General features: G+C 38.7%; 3 protein-coding genes across 5 annotated transcripts; 2 read left to right on the top strand and 1 right to left on the bottom strand.

Moving 5' to 3' along the window:
* The first annotated feature begins 658 nt into the window (after positions 1–658).
* Positions 659–10,448, top strand: LOC141847991 (protein MULTIPOLAR SPINDLE 1). 3 transcript variants are annotated; one of them, XM_074736102.1, is made up of 10 exons: positions 659–832; positions 928–985; positions 1,069–1,209; positions 1,325–1,384; positions 4,569–4,651; positions 4,742–4,799; positions 6,916–7,029; positions 9,013–9,205; positions 9,531–9,601; positions 10,226–10,448. In XM_074736102.1, exons 1-10 carry the CDS (start codon positions 698–700, stop codon positions 10,408–10,410), a joined length of 1,098 nt encoding a protein of 365 aa, XP_074592203.1. In that variant the 5' UTR covers positions 659–697; the 3' UTR covers positions 10,411–10,448. The 3 variants fall into 3 exon arrangements, with proteins under 3 accessions (XP_074592203.1, XP_074592204.1, XP_074592205.1); XM_074736103.1 differs by lacking the exon at positions 4,569–4,651 and having other exon boundaries at positions 4,746–4,799; XM_074736104.1 differs by lacking the exon at positions 6,916–7,029.
* Positions 10,449–11,723: 1,275 nt separating this feature from the next.
* Positions 11,724–18,594, bottom strand: LOC141847868 (uncharacterized). Its single transcript, XM_074735956.1, has 6 exons — positions 18,211–18,594; positions 17,060–17,344; positions 14,402–14,575; positions 14,214–14,320; positions 13,214–13,539; positions 11,724–12,530 (listed from the first exon to the last, which is right to left on the bottom strand). Exons 1-6 carry the CDS (start codon positions 18,358–18,360, stop codon positions 11,992–11,994), a joined length of 1,581 nt encoding a protein of 526 aa, XP_074592057.1. The 5' UTR covers positions 18,361–18,594; the 3' UTR covers positions 11,724–11,991.
* Positions 18,595–20,048: 1,454 nt separating this feature from the next.
* LOC141847838 (uncharacterized) lies at positions 20,049–22,516 on the top strand. The gene is made up of 2 exons (XM_074735924.1): positions 20,049–21,338; positions 22,108–22,516. The coding sequence occupies exon 1, from the start codon at positions 20,462–20,464 to the stop codon at positions 21,332–21,334; it is 873 nt and encodes a 290-aa protein (XP_074592025.1). The 5' UTR covers positions 20,049–20,461; the 3' UTR covers positions 21,335–21,338; positions 22,108–22,516.
* The last annotated feature ends 14 nt before the right edge of the window (positions 22,517–22,530 follow it).

The raw sequence follows: 22,530 nt of genomic DNA, 5'->3' as shown, positions 1-22,530 counted from the left end.
ATAAAAATAAAATTAGAATAAAATATTTTTGAATTCCTCTTTTCCTTCTTTACATCCCAAATTTGAATGTAAGAAATTATAGCAATTTATAAGCATGCAAGGGTAAAACTTATCTTTCTCTTCCCTTTCCCTCCTTAACTCACATCATCCTAACACAAAAGTCAAAATTCTCCATCTTTTTATTTACCCTTCTCTCATCTTCTCTCAAATATAGCGTTATGGTTTTGTAGTTACAACATGAACATGAATTCATATTATAATATTTATAAAATCGTAGTTACTATAACGTATCTAACCGATTCAAAATTTAGATGAGAAATAACTGTATTAAATAGTACTCGATGATTGTTAAATAATTATATACGATTAAATATAGTTGGATAGCTTATAAATGATTGAATAATAGAATGGGGTGGGATGTCGTTTTAATTAAAAAATTAAAATGAGATTATCTGACATAAATTTGAGGTTTTAGAGTATAAATAATAGCCATTTGATATAAAAATAATAATTAAAATCACTTGTAACTACTTATCAGTAAAACACATCCAAAATTATTATTATTATTATTATTATTATAATAGTACTGCTTTATGCGGCGATAAAAAGCAGGTCGATACGGTCGGTTTTCAAATCGCCTCCGGTTTCGCTGCAGCATTCCGCGTGCTCTACGCCGTCTCTTCGTCAGACCGTTGCCATGGCTCCTCCGACCACTCGCACCGACTCCTCTTTGAAGGTCGCGATCGCCCTCGCCCTCGCTCGCTTTAGCAAGCTCCACCGTTCCTCTCCCACCTCCTCGTCACCCTCAGATGCTCAGCGTTGGAAGCGGAAGGTACTGCACCGTCCCTTTCCCCTCCTCTTCCTTCTCACTCTACGGTTTGATCAGAATCCCTAATCTTAATCTTCGGAATTTGATGATTGGTTTAGGCCAAGGACCGTAAGAGGGAGATCCTCAAGCTACGAGAAGAACTCCAGCAACTCGAAGGTCGCCTCTCTTTATCCTCTTTCCGCTGTGTATATCTGCTCATTTTTTCTCTTTTTGGTAATATCAAGTTCTCGATGTCTTAGACGGGAGTTCATGCGAGGCCGATCTCCCGATCGCGTCGTGTCCGTGCCATTTCTTTGGTGGGATCGGTGAGTCGGGTGAAGATGGTGGTGGACGAGGCCATTGGATCGATGAGGTCCTGAGGCGGAGGTTCCTTAGACTGGGTAATTCATTTTTTTCTTTTGGGGGTTCTGTTTCTGTTGATTTTCCTACATTTGTTTTTCTTTTCAATTTTTATGCAGTAAAATGTGCATCAGTTGGAATTTTGTTTTTGGACAGTTCGCTGGAAGGAGAGGAGGAAAAAAGTAGAACGACCTATGGATCGAAAAAGTTTTCTAGGTAGGTTGATTGTTCATTATGGGTTCTAATGCGGTACCATCCTAGAGGCAAATTTTAAAAAAAAAAGTTTTTACAGATCCATTTTGTAAGATCATAACCACCTCGGCAATGATAAGATCATTTTGGGACATCTTGCATTCCACCTCAGCAATGATAAGATCATAACCATATTGGAAGATAGATTCTTATGACATCTTGGAGTGACATCCCATAAATACTGCTTCTAATTGTTACACATGTTAAGCGACCAATTCCATCAACCAGAAGGCTGAGAACTTTACATGTCGATACCTATTCCACAGAACCGTGAAATATCTTAATATGAACTTTAATGTTGCACTCTTGAGACTAGTCAATGTCATGACATGACAGTTCTTGTGGTTCTAGACCATTTCTAAAGTAACACACTTTATTCATGTGGCAAAGCTAATAATACATTACATGCATCTTTCTGCTTCATAAAGCGATAGATTGCATGAGTTACATATTTATCGTGTTGGATAGGAATGTTAAGATCATTAATTACATTAGAAACTTTTAATGGAAAATGATTGACACCAAATTTTAGTTTGTATCTATACTTCATCTGCATTCTAATGGTCAAGTTGAATTTACAACCATAACTTCGGCAACTTGCTTATTGGTTAGTTGTTAAAAAAAAATGGTATTTAAGATTGCACTTCTTTTTCAATTATCCAATTTTCTTGGAAGAAGGTATGAGGCAAAGGAAGATATCATGCCCTTATATGGCAAGAGTCTAAATAAAACTTCATACCCTTTTGAGGCACAGGGGGCAGAGGAAGGCATTGTAACCATTGAAGGTGAGAGGAAAAAGATGACCTTAAACCTATAGTTGTTGGAACCATACTGAAAATCAAGCTCTGGGTTGTTAGCCGAACCAGTGGGTCAATTGATCAAATTGTATATCAAACCGAAAACTAACCCAGGAATTAGGTATCAAAAATAAACTAATATAAGTATATAAATAATAATAAAGAAATATTAGATGTGTAATTTTGAAATTATACATATCGTAGTAAAATATTTTGTTTAATGACATATCATAGTAAAATATTTTGTTTAATGTTAAGCAAGTGAGATTTAAAGGAATTGTCTCACATTTGATGTGGTGTGGAGACACCTCATGGTCGAATTCCAAAGAACATCACTATATATACATCATAAATCTCAAGCAAAAAATACTTGTAACTTCTAGTAAAAAACATAATTTTCACCTACACATGATAAGTTATAAAATAATAAACTATACTTCTTCCATCATAACATCAACATCTCAAAGTATTAAAAGTTTACAACTTCCACTAAAACATAACTATCAAAATTATGCATAACCATACATAACAATTAAAAAAACAATCTCAAGTATCAAAATGCAATCATCAAAATCATCTCAAGTCTGAACTCTCAAGTATCAAATTAAAATATATCAAAAGCATCTTAAAATGCAGATGTTGATGGTATAGATGCAGTTGTCATGACTAGCAACAACTGTATACACACACACACACATATACCCTTATCAGCAACTATATGGCATACACTTGTTAAATCTATAAAAGAAAATCAAATCTAAAGTAGGATGGAAATTGCAAAGACTTTAGTTGTTGGAACTTGGAGATCTTTAAGGCTGAAATTGGGATGGAGATTGGTGATGTTGCAATTGATGAACAGTTGAAGAAGGCAATTGAACTAATCAACAATGAAGAAGATGGTTTGGCCATCTTGTTGGAGAGAATGAGGTGTTGCATAGTTGCATTCTCATGAGACTAGAGAAGCATTAGAGAAGCTATCTTCGTATCTTCAATGTGTTGTGGCTGCAACATGCTTCCCGATGAGATTGAAAAAATAAGTATGCATATTGATTTCTTGTTGGCTCATTGGTGTTGTCAGCTTGTCTGGGTGTAGTGGTGTTGGGTTTGTAAGAGCGGAGAAGACAAACAGGAAAGGAGAAGGGAACTCCAAAGTTTGAACAATGGAAGTGTTGAACACAACGAACATGACACATGACAGGATGGAAGTGAGGAGTCAGCTAGGGTTTCTACTTTTTCAATTTTGTTATTAGATTTCTAGTGATAATTATAAGACAATTTTAACCCACACTATTAATAATGATTGAGGGTGCTATGAAAACTTGTTTCCTTCAGAAAAAAATTGGAAGATTTTATCAAATCAGTTAGCTTTCCAATTTGATAAAAATTGGCTGGTCTGACCAAATTTTTCTCTAGGTTAGGTGCATGTTTGATCTACTCAAGAACCATACTAGACCAGGACAGCCTCATTTTGTCTAGTTGGATCAACTGATTTGTTTGGCTTAAAGAACCATACTGACAAAGGAAGACCTTCTATCTTTCCGAGGGAAGAGGCTAAGGAATACTTCTTACCCTTCCTAGGTAAGATGGAAGATATAACCTCTTGGAAGTCTTCTTCCCCTTTTGAGGTAAGATGGAAGAGAAGACCTTATACCCTTCTCAGGTATGAAGCAAATGAAGATCTTATACCTTTTCAGGTAGATGCTCCTTGCTTGAGTGTCACTCTTGACTTAGCAATTGCCCAACGTAGCCCCTTACTAGTTAAGAGGGAAGGCCTCATATCCTTTGAGGTAACTAGTGTTTTCTTATTTAACCGGATCAAGATTCCTTACAAAATTTTATTTCCTAACAAGATTTTTTCTATTAATCCTAGTTTGGCTTAACAAGAACCCCATACTGACAAAAGGGTTACAGGTGTTATTGTCCTTCTTGTTTCAAGAAAGTGAAGAGAACATTTCATGCCTTTCGAGGGAAGAGTAGATCTCTTGCCTTTTGGGCAAGAGGTTAAGGAAGACCTTATGAATTTGGAGGTGAGAGGGAAAAAAAAACCTCTTCTCATGCCTTTTGAGGTAAGAGGAAATTAAAGATCTCATATCTTTTGAGGTAACAAGAATGACCTCATATCTTACAATGTAAGAGAAAATATGGGGAGGAGAATTATGCTCGCCTAGTGCTCTAGTAAACAGCAAACTCTACTTTTACTGCTCTTTTTGCCATCTATAAAAACTATACCTTGAATTTGTATTTGGTTGAATTTCAACCATATGAACTTTTGTACTTTAAATTTGTTAATTTTAGAATTTTTCTTTGGCATAAAAGTTTCTCTAAAATTCATGTTAATCTTTTACATACAGTGTTCAACAACCAAAACGAGATAGAACAGCTTGGTGCATCTATAAATTTCTTGGTGGAGCATACTGATAATTTCTTTCTTAAAGTAAAATAATTCCAGTCAAAGATAGTCAGTTACATCGTTATTGGTTGCCCTAGAATTTCATATTTTTCTTGTTCTCTATTTTCTATGTAGGCAGAAATGAGCACTTCTTTTGCTTCTTTTTCTCATCAGGCTGTGGATTTCATTGTAGGTAAGAATTACTACAAACCTATTTTGTTTTTTTATTTCCACTTTAACTGTTTTGTTTTCTGTGGTACATTTCAACATAGTTAAATTGCAAATGCCATTTGCAAAAAAACATAATTATAAAGGATATAGGAGCAATTAAGGTTATAGGGGTCATTTAGACATTTTCTCATCTTTAGATTTATTAATAGTGCAATTTATTTTGGTAGATCCTCTTGTTTAAGATGATAAGTTGTTTAATTTAACTTGAAATTGGTAATTTTGTTCAGTTCAAGTTGATTTGGTTAGAAGTTTAATTTAATTTGCTTTCTTTCCCAATTTGTAATTGGTTTATTTCTTAGTTTGATTGAGTCATTTTAAGTGTAGGATTATTTCTTTCTTTTAAATATTTTGAGCTTATTTCTAATTTTTTGTTTGGGTCAGAGTCTTTGAAAGAAATCTCAATTCCTTCACAATACTCATCTTTTGCATAACTATTCATTTCTCTATATGAGGTTGTATATCCCTCATGTTATATTAAGTGGTATTAATCTTAGTGTGAGTTTTGATCCACTTTTGTGTTGCATCAACCTAGTATGTGAGCTTAATTTCTAATCTGTGTTTGATGCTCTGCCTTCCCCTACATCATCACCATTTTTGACATTATATCTATTCACAAAATCCCCTCCAATCACCTACTATATATACATGCAACACCTTCCTTTCTGAGGTCCATTTTCTCAATGCTCTGCCTCCTTTGCAGTTGTTGTCCCTCCCTCAACACTTCATTTTGTAGCCATCTTCTTCTCTAATTACTCTCTAATAACCAGCAGATTCCTTCTCTTTGCCTCCAAACAATAAAACCAATAATAAAGACCTTTTATTTTCCTCATGTGTCCTTAATTGCAACCAGGAAAGGAGAGAAAGCATCTTCTCCCAATAGGGTGATTCTTTCTTTGACAAAAACATCTCCATGTTGTATAAGCCACCATCTAAGCCTGTGCATTTGTCAATCATCATCTAAGGCCATGCATTTATCTACCATGCCGGCAACCCCAACATCCGCTTCCATTGCATGAGCCCCACCGCCCTACCTCTTATGCATTGGCATCGATGACATTAATGTCAAAGCTTTCACCTCTACTTGTCCTCAAATTCTAACCATGTTGACCTCATCATTGCTTATTTATTTCTTTTTTCCTTTAAGCCCATCATCTATAGTTGTCTCTTTGTTCCCCTTGTTTTAGAATCCCACAGCTCAAGTGAAAAGCGTCAGATTCCTATCGTTGTAGATCCGACACTAGTCACCTTTCTTCTCTACTTACTTTTTAGCAACTCAGTTTTTCCTACCTATTATAAGTGGATTCTTCTGCCCTTCATCATTTGAGACAGCTGCAAGAAGTGACCTCCTAGAGTATTATTTAACCTTATTCAATCTTTCTTGATGTTGCTTGAAGCTTTAATAGTAATTCTAAAGAGCACACCCAAGGCCTCTCCTGCTTTTGAACCAAAGGTTTAAGTGGAGGAATGGTCTTTCTCATAGAGTTAGGACGCCCAAGAAGTATCCCTTCAAATAAAAAATAACTTACAATCTCTTGTATGTTCCATATTCATTTAGGCATCATTACTACCTGCCAAAAATAGAAGCTATGGTCTAGGAATTTAATTATCAGCCACCATTTAATTCTTGAGGGATTATCAACCATTATTTACATGCCAAGTGTATTAAATGAACCTAATGGATCAATTGGATCTCATCAAATTTGGTTGATTATGCCTCTCAAACAATGATATAGAAGCTAAGAAACCCTATTTGGATGCCTCTTTGTTGATCCCTTCTCTTTCCCATACAAAAATCTAGGTTTTACCTTTGGAAAGTATTCATGGTCCTCCAGGATGGTGGTAGAAGACCAAAAGCAATATAATGTTCAAACTCGATATCTTGGTATTTTTCCCTTGTCTAATAATCATGGAAATATAGATCTGGTCGGTCATAAGTTTATGGCTGGTGTACCTTTTAAAGTACTTTATTTGGTACTTGCTTGTTTTCATATCTGCTAAAAAATAATTCAATTATTGTTCTTATTATTTGCAAGTAAATTTTCTTAGTGTTGAAATTTTTTTTACAATGTTATCTGAAGCCTCAGTAAAGAATATACTATCATCAAAAAAAGAACCTGACCGCATCGAAGATATTGTCAACGGGTTAATTATGCGCTTGATCAGAAGAATGTGTACTATCCCAGAACATGACGGTACTTTATATTTTGATAGCATAATAATTTTGTTGGGTTTGATTAAAAAGCAAAAGGTCATGGTTATATTTGTTAAATCATGCCATATTTGCCGTCACACATTCTTGTAGTTCAGTTTAACTCTGCTGTGAAGACAAGCTGCAGGATCCAATTTTTATTATTTCATTGAACAATTTCTAACTATATTACTTTGAACTCTAGGAACATATCATTATGAGTGCCTTTTTATTTTTAACCTATCTAAGAACATTTGATATGTTTCTTTTTTATTTAAGGTCAGCATGCAGCTATGCAGCTATAACAATCAATCAAGTTAAGAGGTTATATACACTTGACATTCTACAGGAATATTATTAATGAATTCTGTTTGAAAAACTTTATCGAATCTGTTACAGAATTCTGTTATAAAGGAAGAACAATGTCGAAAACTATATTTCAAGATTGCTTATTTCATTTAATCCCCTTCGACGTGGTGGCACTTATGAAGAATGACAGGTGTTAGGCTAGGTTGCCAAGACGTTTGATTTTTGCTAATCTGGTTCCACAATGTTGCGTTCTCATAAATGATAATTTCTATCCTTTAGTTTATTAAGTTAAAATGCAAATATCATTAAATATGCAATTCCCCACAAACCTTAGAGGTTAGCTGTTAATCATCAAGCTTTGACTATTTCCATTTCTCTGGTAGATAACTTTTGAATTCTGATATTTTGATGATTTGCATAGATCATTTTCAGAGTCATTAGACCATTGTGATGCCCATATTATTACCAGCCCACTATTTGATCATGCATGCAAACCAATCTTTAGTGATGGTAACTTAAGCACTCAGAGTCAGACCCTTTGAGTCTTTAGTGATGGTTAAGCTCGTTCCCCATCAAGTTTTGATCAAACCAATCAAAGATAATAAGACCCTTGTCCTTTTTGTTATTATAGACCACATTGGATGACGAGCAGACCTTCAGTATATTAGTTCATGTTGTTCCTAGTTCAGACCCTTTGAAGCTTTGATCATCAGCAGATCTAGAGATAAAGTTCTTCATAATAGAATCATATTTAGTAAGACCTCTTATGGTCAGATTCCTTAAAGATATTGATTTGCCTAGCCTGTTGAGAACTGATTAGACTCTTTAAGATATGACATGGATAATCACTAAACAATGCAAGTAAAGATATGAGTGTGCAGTGACTCGATCAATTATCTTTAACTTTTTATGTTGATTCTGTTGATGCTTTAAGCTAATTGAAAATGTATGTAACAGAGCTGGGGAATTTTAGAGGGTATAGCCTGGGATAAGAGCCTGGGATAACATGTTGGACCAACCCTCATGCATTTCATAATGGTCAATCTCATCTGTTGTTTCTCTTTATTATTTGATTCATGTTGCTTTATAGCTTAGATTACCTTTATTTTATAACTAAAACATCCTTTTAGGAGGGTTTCAGGGTAGAAGCAAAGGTCATGAGGAGGCTGCAGGGTAGCTGTGAGGAAGAGTGGAGATGAAAGAGGAAGAAGGGTTTGGAAGGTGTAGAATAAGAGGGTGAAGTTTTCTAGACGATGAGAGAAGTAAAGTTGGAGGAAAATTTTAATTGAAACTTAGAAATGTCGATTTGACATGAGAACGTACAATTTGCTCATAAATTCAAGGAAAAAGCTAATGGATTCATGCACTTTGTTCATGATAATCTTTTCCTTTCTCTTGTTTGACCATTGTATGATATGAACATGCATGAAGTAATACTGCCTTATAAATGGATGAAATCGTCAGTGCAATGTTATCTTTGAGTGTTTCCATTTTTTATTAATAAAATGAAACATCTTTTGCCTAGATTTTTCAGTTGACGTGTTTCATTTTTTGCATGCATAAGTAAACATAGTTCTTGAATTATTTGATGAAAAATTTGTAGAATTATAGTTCATTGCCATGTATTGCCTTTGCCTGTTGTTACTTGTTCTTTGTTGATTCTTTTGTTTTGCATCAGCGGCCCTGAATTCTGCTCTGGATCCCCAGTCTTGTGTTCAACACATAATCAGAAAACTTGGAAATGAACCATTCATTGGTCAAAGAATTCTGCTTTCCGTTTCTCAGAAGAGTGCGGCAGTTGTTGAAAGCTTACATTTTATGGATCCATTTGATGAATCATTCCCTTGCCTTCATGGAAGCATGTTTTTGATGTATGTTTTAACTTATAACTATATGGTAATGTTTAGTGTAAATCTATGGGGAGCCACGTGATTAAAGTAGCTATCTACCGCAAATATTGTATTCTCTCTAAAGTTCCCTTTTATTTTTTTGATTAAGGTGAACTAGTACTTTTTCTGAGTTCCTATTGCATTTCTTGAATGCCTTACAAGAGTCAGGCTCCTGATTGCTTACATGCAATACTTGATTACCTTTTTTTAACTTTTTGGAAATTTTTAGTTGCTGCTTAGCAAAAATAATGCACTTCTCCTTCCTGATTTAAATGAACATATTTCTAATATGCCTGCACAAATGCAGGATTGAACTCATGGAGTTTTTGATATCAGATTATGTGAGAAGCTGGATAAGTATTGAAGTTTTTGACACAAGTAGGTGTTTTTATATGACACTGGTTGATTACATGTAGTTTGATATTCCTTTTTTGTTAGATTATCAAATCAATTATATTTTGCAACCTTTCGGATCTCTGATGTCATCGTCGTGTACAGTCATTTAAAGGTTTGATATGGATTGCACCTAAGCTTCTTAATCTATATGTTTTTGTTTTTTAAGTTTTCAGCTCATATCAGTGACCTATAGTCTTCTTTTTTCCATGTCTTGTGCAATGTCTTATTGAAGCTTTACAATGTTTTTGCTCCAATATCATAAATATACTTGGTTCCCTACATTACACAAAAACAGAACATGTAGTAATGGTTGTGTTTTTTTTTCTTGCATTCTTGTCATCTTGTATTGTTGAAGGAAATTGTTCTTATTTGCATAAGTTTTTCGGATTTCGTGGACCAAGGCATCTACCTTCTTGAGATTGGTGGTGCAAAAGCTTTCACTTACATTGTATATTCTATGCAATAACATATTTCTTATACATAACTATTGGAGACAACTTCTTCAGAAACAAAACCATCCATATCCAACTTTGTATGAGGAAAGAACTCAGTTTTTTATCTTCTTTTTCTTTGAAAATTTCTTGAACATATCGTTATGTTTTGCAGGACTCCTTGAAGAGTGGATAAGATCAGTTATACAAACACACAAGGCTTCAGAGCTGTTCGAGTCTAGGAATGGGCTATATACTCTCTATATCGAACGGGTTATATGCGAGCTGCAAAAGATACTGTCTCCTCTTGCCGAGCAAGGGAAACTTGGTGTGGACATCTTATCTGGCCTAACCTGCTGACAAATAGTTATTCTGATGATCCTAAATTCGTTGCAACATGCTTGCTGCTGCTTAATCGATGGTAACTGCAACCTTTTTGAATCTCCATTGCCCTACTTCTGAAGATTGTTGAGATACGTGAGTAGTCTCTGCCAGTAGGAAATATACCTGTCAATTCTTTTTGTTGTTGTTGTTGTTGATCTCCTTTCTTGTTCAAGTAATTACTCTGCATTTCATTTCATTGGATATGAATTTACTTTCCTTTCAGATTCCCCATTATCGAAGAAGTTAATATCGAAGGCCATGACTAGCACTCTGTAGGCTCCTAGATTTTATTTCTATTCTGATTATATATATATATATATATATATATATATACACGAAAATGATATCTTGGTGCACCTGTGAACGACACCGCCGACCCACCGTCATTGCCACTGCCCTTGTCACGTCGTCCGGCCATCGTTGGCCGAATCACGATCGACGTGCAGCTCGCTGACGTTTCGTCCGGTGTCAGATTTCGATCGGATAGTGGTTGGAATCTGACATAATTTGGCTTGAAACAGTCAAATCACGTTGCCCCCCATTGCGCGGCCATTGTCTATGAAGATCGGGCTAGATTCCGGTCGAATCGTGGTCGAAGACCGGCCGAGGAAGGACCAATGTGCGACGTCGGCCTTTCCTCGGCCGGTCTTCAGTCGCGATTCGGTTAGAATCCGGCCCAATCACCGTCGACAGTGGCCGTGCAATGGGGGGTCGCGTGATTTAGTTGTTTTAGGCCAAATTACGTTGGATTTTGACCACTATCCAATCGGAATCTGACGTCGAACGAAGTGTCGGCAAGCTGCGCGTCGATCACGCTCGAGGGAGAGGCCAATGGTGGCCAAACAGTGCGGCGAGGGTGGAGGCAATAGCAGTGTCACTCACGGGCACACAGGAATTTATCACGTATCAGTTCTCTATATATATATAGAGAGAGAGAGAGAGAGAGAGAGGGATTGATGTTACGTTGCACACCCACTGTGAGCATGTGATATGTGCATCTGAGTGCACAAGATGTCCGGATCTACACTTTATCGCCCATGAATGATATATATGGGGATGTGCAAGATCACCCCTATATATATATATATATATAAACTAAGAGAAATTCTTCTATCTTCAGATTAATCAGACAAAACCTGAACACATGTATTACTAAAAAAAATTAAAATAATAAAAAACAAAGAAATGATGGGGTAAAATGCATTCCTTAGGTAAAGAAATGCTTAGTCATTGGTTGAGAGGAGATGATCTACAACTGATCAAAGGCGAAACAATTGAGCCTGACCATATGATGCAAAAATAAGAGCATTTCAACTGAATGTAGATTAAATGGACAACAAAGCCATCACTTCCACCCTGCTTTCAACTGATCTACATGTTTCACAGCAAATGAAAGTGGGGTTGGGGCAGCTCCAATTACATTATTCTTCAGGCATATTTACGGGACTTGTATCCAACCGACGGCACCGGAAACCCTAAAAAAGTTACCTAAATTACCACTCTTTACATGAAAAAAGAGGAAGCACAAACGCCCACGGAGAAAATCTGCAAGCTTTGTCAACTTGAAGGAGATGAGGGACTATCTTCTTCATCTTCTGCAATATTGAACAAGAACTGCGACAGCGAAGCAATGCGAGGGAGTTGCATCAGGAAATCTCCAAACGAGTCCTTTCTCGACATGCCTGACACTTTCTCTGAAGGATCTTGCTTAACTAGAATGTGCTCCGACGAGTCATTCTGTACGACATTGTCGCTGGATGAAGCGGTGTCACCATTCATCTGCTGGCTCTGTGCTGCGATAACATCTTTCTGGAGCAGGGAGCAAAAGGAGTTCACCTTCTTCATGAGAGATTTTTCATCAGAGGCAGATGCCTGAGAATCACTGAAGAGGTATTGGACCACCTCTTCCAATGCCGCTCTGTCAGGTACAGCAGCACCAGATAAATGTGGATTGCCTGGAGTGATCTGCTCGGAGATGCGCTGTTCTAGTTGTCTTACAACGTCGCTGAGTGCTCTCAACTCATCCCAGCAGCTCTCATTCGATGTGATCTCAGAGTCAACTACATTAGCTCCTTTGCTCGATCCAGGTTTTAGCACTGAAACACAACGGCAAACATTAGAACATAATGCAATTTGTGCATGTAAATTATGTATCACCAAAACCTCAACTGTTTATCCTAACAAGCTAATTTGTAGGGAGCTTTCCAAGATTAGGAAATGTCAGTTTTAGAGATGAAATTTATAGATCTGATATTGTAATCTTGGATATTGAACTTCTATATGAATTGCTTTTGAAACATGTATATCTATTGAAAAAATTGACAATTAAAAAAATATTTAAAAAGAGGCAGACGATCTGACCCCCACATTCCGTCTACTAAGTAAATCAAAGAAGCGAAGTGACTCTTGACATGATGCCCCAACATCACTAGTTGTTCAAGCACCGTATACATGCACTGCATGAGTTTTGAACCCTGAATTGTTTGGAAAAGATATCATATCTCTTACCACCACACCATGCCCAAGGGGGAGGGCACCACTAAATTATTTAGAAACCTAGATAAGGTGTGCACCACCAACCATTTGACAGGATGGAAATGATGATATCCCCAAACTGTCACCTTTGCCCTACGCCGTAGTTAGAACGAGATTGGCTATTATAAAAAAGGTGAGAGGTGAATAGCATTCTAAAAAAAAAACAAAAAATGATGCAAGCAAAGTAGATGGCACAATTCACTAAGACATGGATAACTATCAGACAATTGGAATTGAAAACTACCAGAATCTTGTGAATGAATTTCACCCATGGAAGCATCAGACAATGAAGTATCAGAATCTTTGATGTCACTCTTAACAGAAGCTGATGTGGCAGCACAAGTAGATGGCAATTCATGAATTGCAGAACCATATGAATCCTTCAACATGTCAAAAGGATGGCATTTATATTCTTCATAGTCCTCAAAAACAGAGGATTGTGATTCAAACAAAGGGTTTGCTAAAATAATATCCGGTTCTAAACTTAGCGCACATAACCGTGGATCACATTGGATAATCTTCTCAAAATGCTTGCTTAACAGACCTTGTGGACATTGTAGGAAGTGCCTCCTGAAACAAATGCATATTACATATTTCTAAAGTATTTCAAGATAACATCAGAAATATTCTGAAGGAACTGTAAAAACTAGGATAAAACCCTAGTGATGTTTATGATAAAACAGCCAAAGACCAAATAGTAACTTCAAATTATCTTGAAGTTATATGACCCTACTTTCAATTTTCCCCCATAGGTTCCATATTATCATGTTCATGTCTGAGCATATCCACATGCTTAAAGCAATTAATCTCAAATTTCGCAGAAGCAACCTAAGCTCATCTTATCTAACTACAGGAAGGTTGCTTAAAATCACCAAGCACATCTAAGGAAGATACCTGTTTTATCTTAATTCACGGAAAAATGTATATAATGTATACTAAGATAATTATGCCTGGTAACAAGAAAGTGAATAGTTGATGTCAAGACACAATCCTTGTATGCATTTAATTATATCAATGCTCTAAAATAGTGGAAAAGGAAAAAAAAAGTCTTAGTAAAAACAAAAATATGTTATATACAAATACAATCAAGCAAAAAAAACTATTAAAGTTAAATAAAAAGTGCACTAGGAACTCAAAGAAAAAAAAATCATTGTGATTAAATTATATTGTTTTGATGCCTATAGCTTTAAGACTCCTAGTGGATATCAATTAGTGAACATCAGAAACAACAATATATCTTCTACCTGTGTATGCTTGCTTGCCCTTCTGTGAAGTCTGAAGTAGCCTGCCAAAGAGTGTGCTTTCTAGGCTGTGGATTAGTCTCCCTAAAAAAAAGAGGTTGCCTACCCAGCTGCAAGAAATAATATATGTTGTCTTGGTTAGTCAAGGAATCAGGGAAACACTGCAATTCATTAAGTTCAATTAAAATTACCACTAAATCCAAAGTCCCCGGACCATTTTCTGGAGAAGTTGCCTTCAGAGCTGTGATATCAGACCATTGGATTTCAATCTTGCTCTTGAGACCACCTTCAAGACTCTCCCATACAAGCTTCCGCTTAGCAAAATAGAACTTGGCTACTAAATCTCCTTCATACCTTGACGAATACTACAAAAGAAGGAAAGGAAAGTAATTATCACTAGTTCTCCCTAGTGAACATGAAATGCAAACACAATAATAATAATGCATGATATAAAGAATATAAATAAATAAATAAAACACCAACATACTAACTCAATTAACAGAAAATATTAACATAGCAAATTTTTGGTTCAATGTGCCTTAGTTCCTTTCATAGAATAGGGATTTGTTTGGTTGAGTCAGAATGGACTAACAATAAAGCCTTCCAGCATTTATCTGGTTAATATTTCATGAAACCACTAAATACTAGCGTTGCATTAGAAAATTTCTATGGATGTCAAAATTAGTCAAATGGAAAACAAAAGAGTTTCAAAAGCTTTGTCGGCTATTAGTAGCTCCTCAGAAACTGCCCATGCTCCAGCAGCTAACCAGGCCAGAACATATAGATTTGCCACTTATTAAATCAAGTTCTTTCAAGATACAACTGAATCAGAGGATTAGACTACTGATCTATCTCCTTCAGCCACTTTGTTTTGTCTAAACCAAGAAAAATTGAAAGCTTCACAAGAACAGTCAAGGTCAAGATCAAGATCATAGAAAAAACTCAACCGATTCCAATCTGGATGGATTGGAATTGGCTCAGTTCACTCCCATTTTTCTTTAGGTTATATTAGTATGCTTATTAACTTGTGTATCCATACGTACATTGATAGAGGTTTTAGATTAAAAGGGTATCCTAGTGGAACAGGGGAATTAATCCAGTATTAGTAGTTCTAAATTTAGAATCCAATAGCGAGCCCACATATACATGCGTAAGGATGCAATAGAATATTCTTACTTTGATAATGGTGCAATTAGGTGAAAATTTTGCCTCGTATTAGTGTTTATGCTAAAATGGTCTTTACTTACCCATAACGTCACATGTTGCATGTATAACTTCAAATATGAAGATTCAAAAAATGGGATTTACACTGTAAGTGGGATTGATAGCTACTTTAAGTTGTAACTATGGAATATGGATTACATAATGTTGCTATTTCCTATAGCTTCTCAAATTCTTAATTCCAGACACTCATGCCAAATTTGTTTTTTCATGCCCGTTGAGCATATTTGTGTACACACCCCCTATTTCTGTTTGTTTGCAAATGGTTTTTCGACTATGTTCTTAGACCCTATGTTTCATTTAGAGCTGTTGAACTTGTGCTTTTGAGAGGTTAGCTTATGGCACTTTAGACTTTTGTTATTCCTTTCGACATAAGAAATTTATGTTTCTCTAATGGACTAGTGGATTATTTATTTACATTGATGAGATGATTCAATTTGAGGTTTAAATTGTTGGTTTGGTAAAGGTATTGATTTTTAACAATGTGATTTTTATATTATATGTTCAATCTAAATGTTGTAAATTGTTGGTGCCATTGTAAACGAACTTATTTACTTGTGTTGTTAATGTGTGATGCATTAGATAATGATTAAAAGTTTCTTTTCTATAAAATGCTGTTATCGTAAATAGGGAAATAATAAAAATTCAGGGGAGGTTGTGCTCCTTCAGGGAACTAAACAGGTAACTGGTTTTTAAAAGAGAAAAGTTGCTGCATCACCCAAAGGTAAAGTTTCACTCCTAGAGACTCACTCTTGAGCATGGGATTTCTCTCTTTATCCTCTCTCTTTGTCAATGTGTTGATGTGTTTCACCTTCATTCAAATATTATGAATTTATTTCAATATGATCATGCCTTAGTCGACACTTTTAGTTTCTCTAACAAACTGGACACAAATAGTATCTATTATCCTACTTAAGAGGTGGTGTTAATGGTATGAAACTAATAGGTCTATTTTTAATTTAATTATGATTTCTTAAAAAATATATTTTTAATAACTCACTTCAAACAGTTAGACTAGTGGCAGCAAAGCACTTGAATTGTTGTCCCAATCAATTTACTCAAAGGTCCAGATTTAGAACATTGATTCAGCCAGTTTATGAGAAAATATACCTAATGCTGCTAGTATTAGAAGTGCTATCTAAAGAAATTCCAGCAAAGCTCAAGCTTTGGAGTATTAACTAACAACTTTGGTAAATATGAAGTTCCAATTTGATCCATAGTCAGTGACATTTTAGAAGTTCATGCATCAATGATACTCCATCATTGTACAAGAAAGAAAGTGGTTCCCATTGCGTGTCAAGAGATTGAAAAGTTGAACTATATATGGCACTCAATAACCATAATTTTGCAGAAAAGAAAGAGTTTGCAGATTTACAACAACAATACAGAGTACAAAGGCAAGAGATCTTTGTTGGGACATGCATGTTCAAAAGAATAAACAACACTCCAAAGCAATAGACTAATTTGATTCACAACAGATAGTTCATCAGGAGACTGCAATGAATGTAGAATAACTGAAATGCCCAGTAGTTTGAGAAAATTATCGACAGCATTTCAGTTTTCTTTTCAAAATGATATTCACTAAATACAAAGACAACTAAAACATTTCAGCATTCTTAATATGTTACCTCCCAAGTCCCAATCCTCAAAAGAGAAGCTGGAAAATTTGACGCCTTCATCTTTTCAGTGACAGTTAAAGCACCAGCAGACTTTGTATCTTTAATTTTGTCTTTATCCAAGATCTTATTCTTCGTTATGCATGAATTGACAGTTGTGGTTGCTTGAGTCAACCTCATCTGAATCAAGTCTAGTAGTGATGGACTCTTTCGCAAGCGAAGACCCAGAGGACTAGGCTCATCAAGTAAGTTATTCTGGATAATCTTAGTTGCGGCCATACTTTCATCTGCTTCCCTCTGATATAACAACATTTAAATACATTAAACCAGGAAAGTACATAATTGCCATAGGTAAAAGAGTGTTAAAGCATATAAAATTTCCTATTACAAAGCAAACCTTTCAGCTGTTATGTAATTGATCCTGTATTAAGAAAAAAGAATGTAAACATTGAAACAGATATCGTACTAGCATATTAATTCACAATCCATCCAAACAAAATCATCAACATTCTCTGAAATTTGTCTCTGAAACAAGGAAAAATCTTGAAAAAAAAAAATAGGAAGCTGAATACCATCGTTCACAAGATGATTGTTCTAAAATAGGATAATTATGATCCAATTATCCAAAGAATGTGCCAATGTGTTTCCTCATTTATTAAGACTCAGCCTAACTTATTCTCTTGCCATCATTTGAATCAAAAAAACTTGTTATGTTCAATGAAGATTCAATGTAAGATGTTATCATGCCATCACTTGTCAAAAGAAAGTCTTGGCAAGCCAATCCGTATTCGATGAAGCTTGATGCAATGCACTCTCTTGCCATTACTCAATTTGAAGAAGGTCTCCTATGATTTCCTCAATTAATCATTCAATTGAGGGTTATTTTTCTTTAATTGTTTGGGATAAGCTATCCACTTTTTTCTAGAATTAGACATTTTCTTGAAGACGAGGCACCGGCTTGGATGTCTACAAATAAACATCCTCTAGCTCTTTTTTTATCAAACAAATTCATGAACATGGTGAAGGATGTTTCCTAAAAACGCGGCTCATAATCAAGCCAAATAAATCTCCAAAAACATTTGAAAATCATGTGCAATCTATCACGGCTACTAAAACAGGGACCTTCATCATGAATATAAAAGAAAGCAAATCTTAAGATTCACCTTGCATCTCTTGGTAAGCGACCCATGCTCGTCCTCCAGTTGATCCTCAATCTCCAACTTCACAGGACACGATCCGTCTGCCGCCAGCGGCCACTTCACCGGCAGCTCGGACTCCTGCTGCAGCTTTCCGTACCCCGCCAACTGCACCATAAGTCACCACGATCCCCTATGTCTGAAAACCCTAGAGCACAGATTCACGCAACTCTGTTCACCGTTCGCGATCCCGAAAACCAGATCCAGAAAGCTCAGAGCCCAAGCTGGCCAACTAACTGTGAGAACAGATGGAGGAGGACGGAATACCCGATGACCGGGAGGGGATTTGGAGATCGGAGAGGAAGGCGGAGGAATCGGCGAGCTGGTGTCTAGGTCAAAATCGGGGTGGGCCGTCGCTCACCTCGGTTTCGTAGTTCGGCGTCAGCGACTCCCCACACACGTGACTTGGGGCCGCTGGCACGTGCATGATAAAGTTTCTGGAAATGTGCAGTTTAGCCCTCCATGTTATCTTTTTTAACAAAATAGACCAAATTATACTGACTGCCTTCATCAATTATCATAACGAGATTGCTATGCTGCACGACAACCCCGTGCGCGACTCCCTGATCCACCATCGCTGCCGCCGCCCTCGCCGTACCGTCCCCGTTGTCGGCCGCCGCCTCGGCCGTGATCGACGCGCCACTCATCGACGCTTCGGCCGACATCGGATTCTGACCAGATAGTGGTCGGAATCCGACGAATTTAGTCGGAAACAGCCGCCTCAATTATGCGCCCACTGTCGACGGCGATCGGGCCGGATTCCGACCAAATCGCGGTCGGAGACCGACCGAGGATCGAGGATGGTCTCCGATCGTGATTCGGCCGGAATCCGACCCGATCATCGTCGACAGTGACCGCACCGTTTCCGACCACGATTTGATCGGAAACGGCGCTGCCACTACCAACCCTGTTTCCGAATCGAATTTCGTTAGATTCCAGCCATTATCCGATTGGAATCGTGACCGACACCTCGACGGAACGCCGACGAGCTGCGCGTCGATCGTGTTCGAAGCGGTGGCCGGACAGCACGATGAGGGCAGCGGCGGTGGATCACGGGCGTCGCGCACGGATCGTAGATTTCTCGTCGCGCACCGATCGAGGATGGTCTCCAACCGCGATTCGATCGAAATCTGACCCAATCGCCATCGACAGTGACCGCACTTTTCCGACCACGATTTGATCGGAAACGGCACTGCCACTACCAACCCTATTTTCGATCGAATTTCATTGAATTCCAACCACTATCCGGCTGGAATCCGATGTCGGACGGAGCGCCGACGAGCGGCATGTCGACTCACGTCCGAGAGCGGTGGCCGGACAGCGCGGCGAGGCCGAGGCAGCGGTAGTGAATCACGGATGTCGCGCACGGATCACGGATTCCAAGTCGCGCAACTTAGCATTTCTCATTATCATAAATAAGCAAAATCATGGCGCGCACGGCGGACGAACCCTCCGCCGCGCCGCCGCCGGCCGATGCGCCCTTCACGCCGACTTTTATGGCCACGCAGATGGAACCGCCCGAGGGGCCGTGCCGTCGGGGAGGCTAGCAGTGCACAAGGAGTGCTGGTGGTTCTCCGGTCGCCGACGGCATCTCCCTATCGCTCGATCGGCCACTCCAGCCCGTTAGGTTACTTCATGGACTCGGTTGCGATCGGTTCGTTCAGCGCCACGGCGAACGGGGTTTCGACGTCGGCCGACGTCCGGCGGCGGCGAGGAGGCACGATCGGCAGATCATGGACGAGATCGCCGATGGAGATCGATTGCCCACGTCGGTGCGAATCTGCAAGCACGCGAAAGTGTCGCCTGACGCAAGACTCCACTCCCGCGCTATTGCGCTCTGAGACGGCCGGCTCCTTCACCACCGACGGTCCATCTCCACCCACGTGGCTGCATCCCACACGCCACTGTTGCGCAGCAGGCGATTCCCTCTCTCTCTCCACTCTCCTTTGTCCCTTTCTCTTGCTTCCCTGCACGAGCTGTAGCAGAGGACGCCGAGCTCGACTCTTGATCTTTGATCTGTTTTCCACTACGATGGAGAGACAATCTTCGATCCTTCGGGTGCTACCGCTCAATTTCTTGCAGTAGAATCCCTGAAAGATGGTTGTTTTCGGCGAAGAAGGCGATTTTTCTTGTCGATTTGCTGCTTGTGCATCAAAGGAGAGGCTTTTCGTGGTGTGATCCTTGCTTTCCTGGGTCTATCTTGCTGCCTGGGCTTCCCATGGATGGTTCCCACCCCTCGTCCTGTCCGGATCCGGCGGCGCCTTCGGCGCCGAAGGTCCCGGACAAGGGGAAGAGGGACGAGTGGAGCGAGGGCAGCGTCCTCTGTTTGCTGGAGGTTTACGAGTCGAAGTGGGTACTCCGGAATCGAGCGAAGCTGAAGGGGAGTGATTGGGAGGAGATCGCCCGCCTGGTGTCGGTGCAGTGCTTGGGGACTAAAGCGCTCAAGACCCCAACCCAGTGCAAGAACAAGATCGAGGCGCTGAAGAAGCGTTACCGCGCCGAGTCCGCCCTCGCCCATGACCCCGCCTCCGGCTGCTCTTGGCAGTTCTACTCTCGCATGTATGATCTGCTGAGGGGCTCCGCAAACTGCTCGGTCAATCCCAAGTCCAGCCATGGCATCGATCTCCAATCCCTGCCCAAGGCAGAAGCGGACGGCGAAGTCGACGGCCGCTTGAACGATAGCAATCACGACGATGGCTCTAATACGATGCCGATCGATGTCGATGCTAACGCCGATAAGATCGACTACAAGAAGGTGGATAACAGGGGCACCAATGCTAATCTGAGCACACCGAGGAGCATGGAGGCCACCGCCGATGATGCCGGTGGCAGTGACCCCAGAAGTTCCTCTAAGAAGAGAAAATTCACAGTCAGTGAGGTAGCAGAGAGCATCAGGTTGTTGGCTCAGTCCATGCTGCAGATTGAACAAGCGAGGATGGAGATGTACAGGGATTCTGAGAGGATGAGAGCAGAGGCAGAGATCAAAAGAGCTGAGATGGAGCTCAAAAAGACTGAGATCATAGCAAACACACAGCTGCAGATTGCTAAGCTCTTCACGAGGAGAATGCACAAGCAAAACAAGGAGGGATGAACAGGTTAGTCTTTCACTGTATTGTTTTCTCTCTGTCCAATTGTTGATTGATATGCAGTTCATTCTTGCTTCTTTTGATTGAAAGGCAAGTATTAGCTATTCAATTGTGATACAAGAATCACTGACTTTGGAATCATCCAATCCAGCAAAACAGAACTAGTCTTTCTTTGTTACTTGATCACCATTGCTGACAATCTCCTTCAGCTCTACATATTTCTCCTATAGTTACTGCCTGTCGCATGCTAGATCCTTGTGATACTTCTTTACAAAAGTCTCTAGCAGATCCCTGTCACTCAATATTACCAAACTGATGGATCCTCGAGATGGAGACGGCTGAGTTCTTGGGTGTTCAAGATTTCCTCCATTGACCTATGATTATGAGGATGGATGTGTTTTTGTTAAGAAAAGAAAAGAGAAAGGGTAGGAATTGGATGATGGCATGCATTTCCATGCCATCAATTACTGTAACATTGAGCCAAGCTCATAAGAACTATAGAAGTAACAAGCAAACAGGAGTCAGCTCAAGTTTCTTTATGTTGTTGTCCATTGATAAGCAACTACAGTAATGTGTAGGGTTATCGATTATTGTTTGTTCAACACCTCAGATGAATACATATAAATTCTGTCATTAGTAGATATTGTCTTCCTGCTACACTTGCTTTTTCCTAAATTTTCAGAAAAGTTCTCTAGCACTGTTACTTCTGTTCCCCCCTTTGTTAAATTTTTGGCATTGTTCTTGCTTTACTTATCCTTGCATTGCCTTGGTTTTTCAGGAAGATTAACTGCAATAATTTCTGTACAAAAACAAGATTATCTGCAATTTCAGATGCATGCATGATTCAGTGTGAACTATGAAGAAATGCTAATAAATCAGGAAGAACCTGAGATCAGTAAGCAGTTGCCCTGCCATGGCCATCAACTAATTGACAAGTCCTTTGCTGAGAAATTAAGAGATTGATACTTGGGATTCCATGACATTCTCAGTTTTCACATAAGATGTATCTCCTAGATTCCATTTCATGGGGGTGTTTTAGATTGGTTGAGAAGATTAAACTGCAATTAACTTTCAGCAATTTGATGCCCCACCAAATCTGCATCTTGCTGTGGTGGGAAGCTTCTTGTTCAACTCTCTTTCAGGCAGCCAAGAAAGCAAAATTGTGGTAACTTATTGAATTTTGTTTGTTTCCAACATAATA

This window comes from Curcuma longa, chromosome 16 (genome assembly GCF_044706935.1).
Source record: "Curcuma longa cultivar G26 ecotype Majalengka, Jawa Barat chromosome 16, ITB_CL_G26_1.1, whole genome shotgun sequence".
NCBI lineage: Eukaryota > Viridiplantae > Streptophyta > Magnoliopsida > Zingiberales > Zingiberaceae > Curcuma > Curcuma longa.
This window is presented reverse-complemented; position numbering and strand designations above follow the sequence as displayed.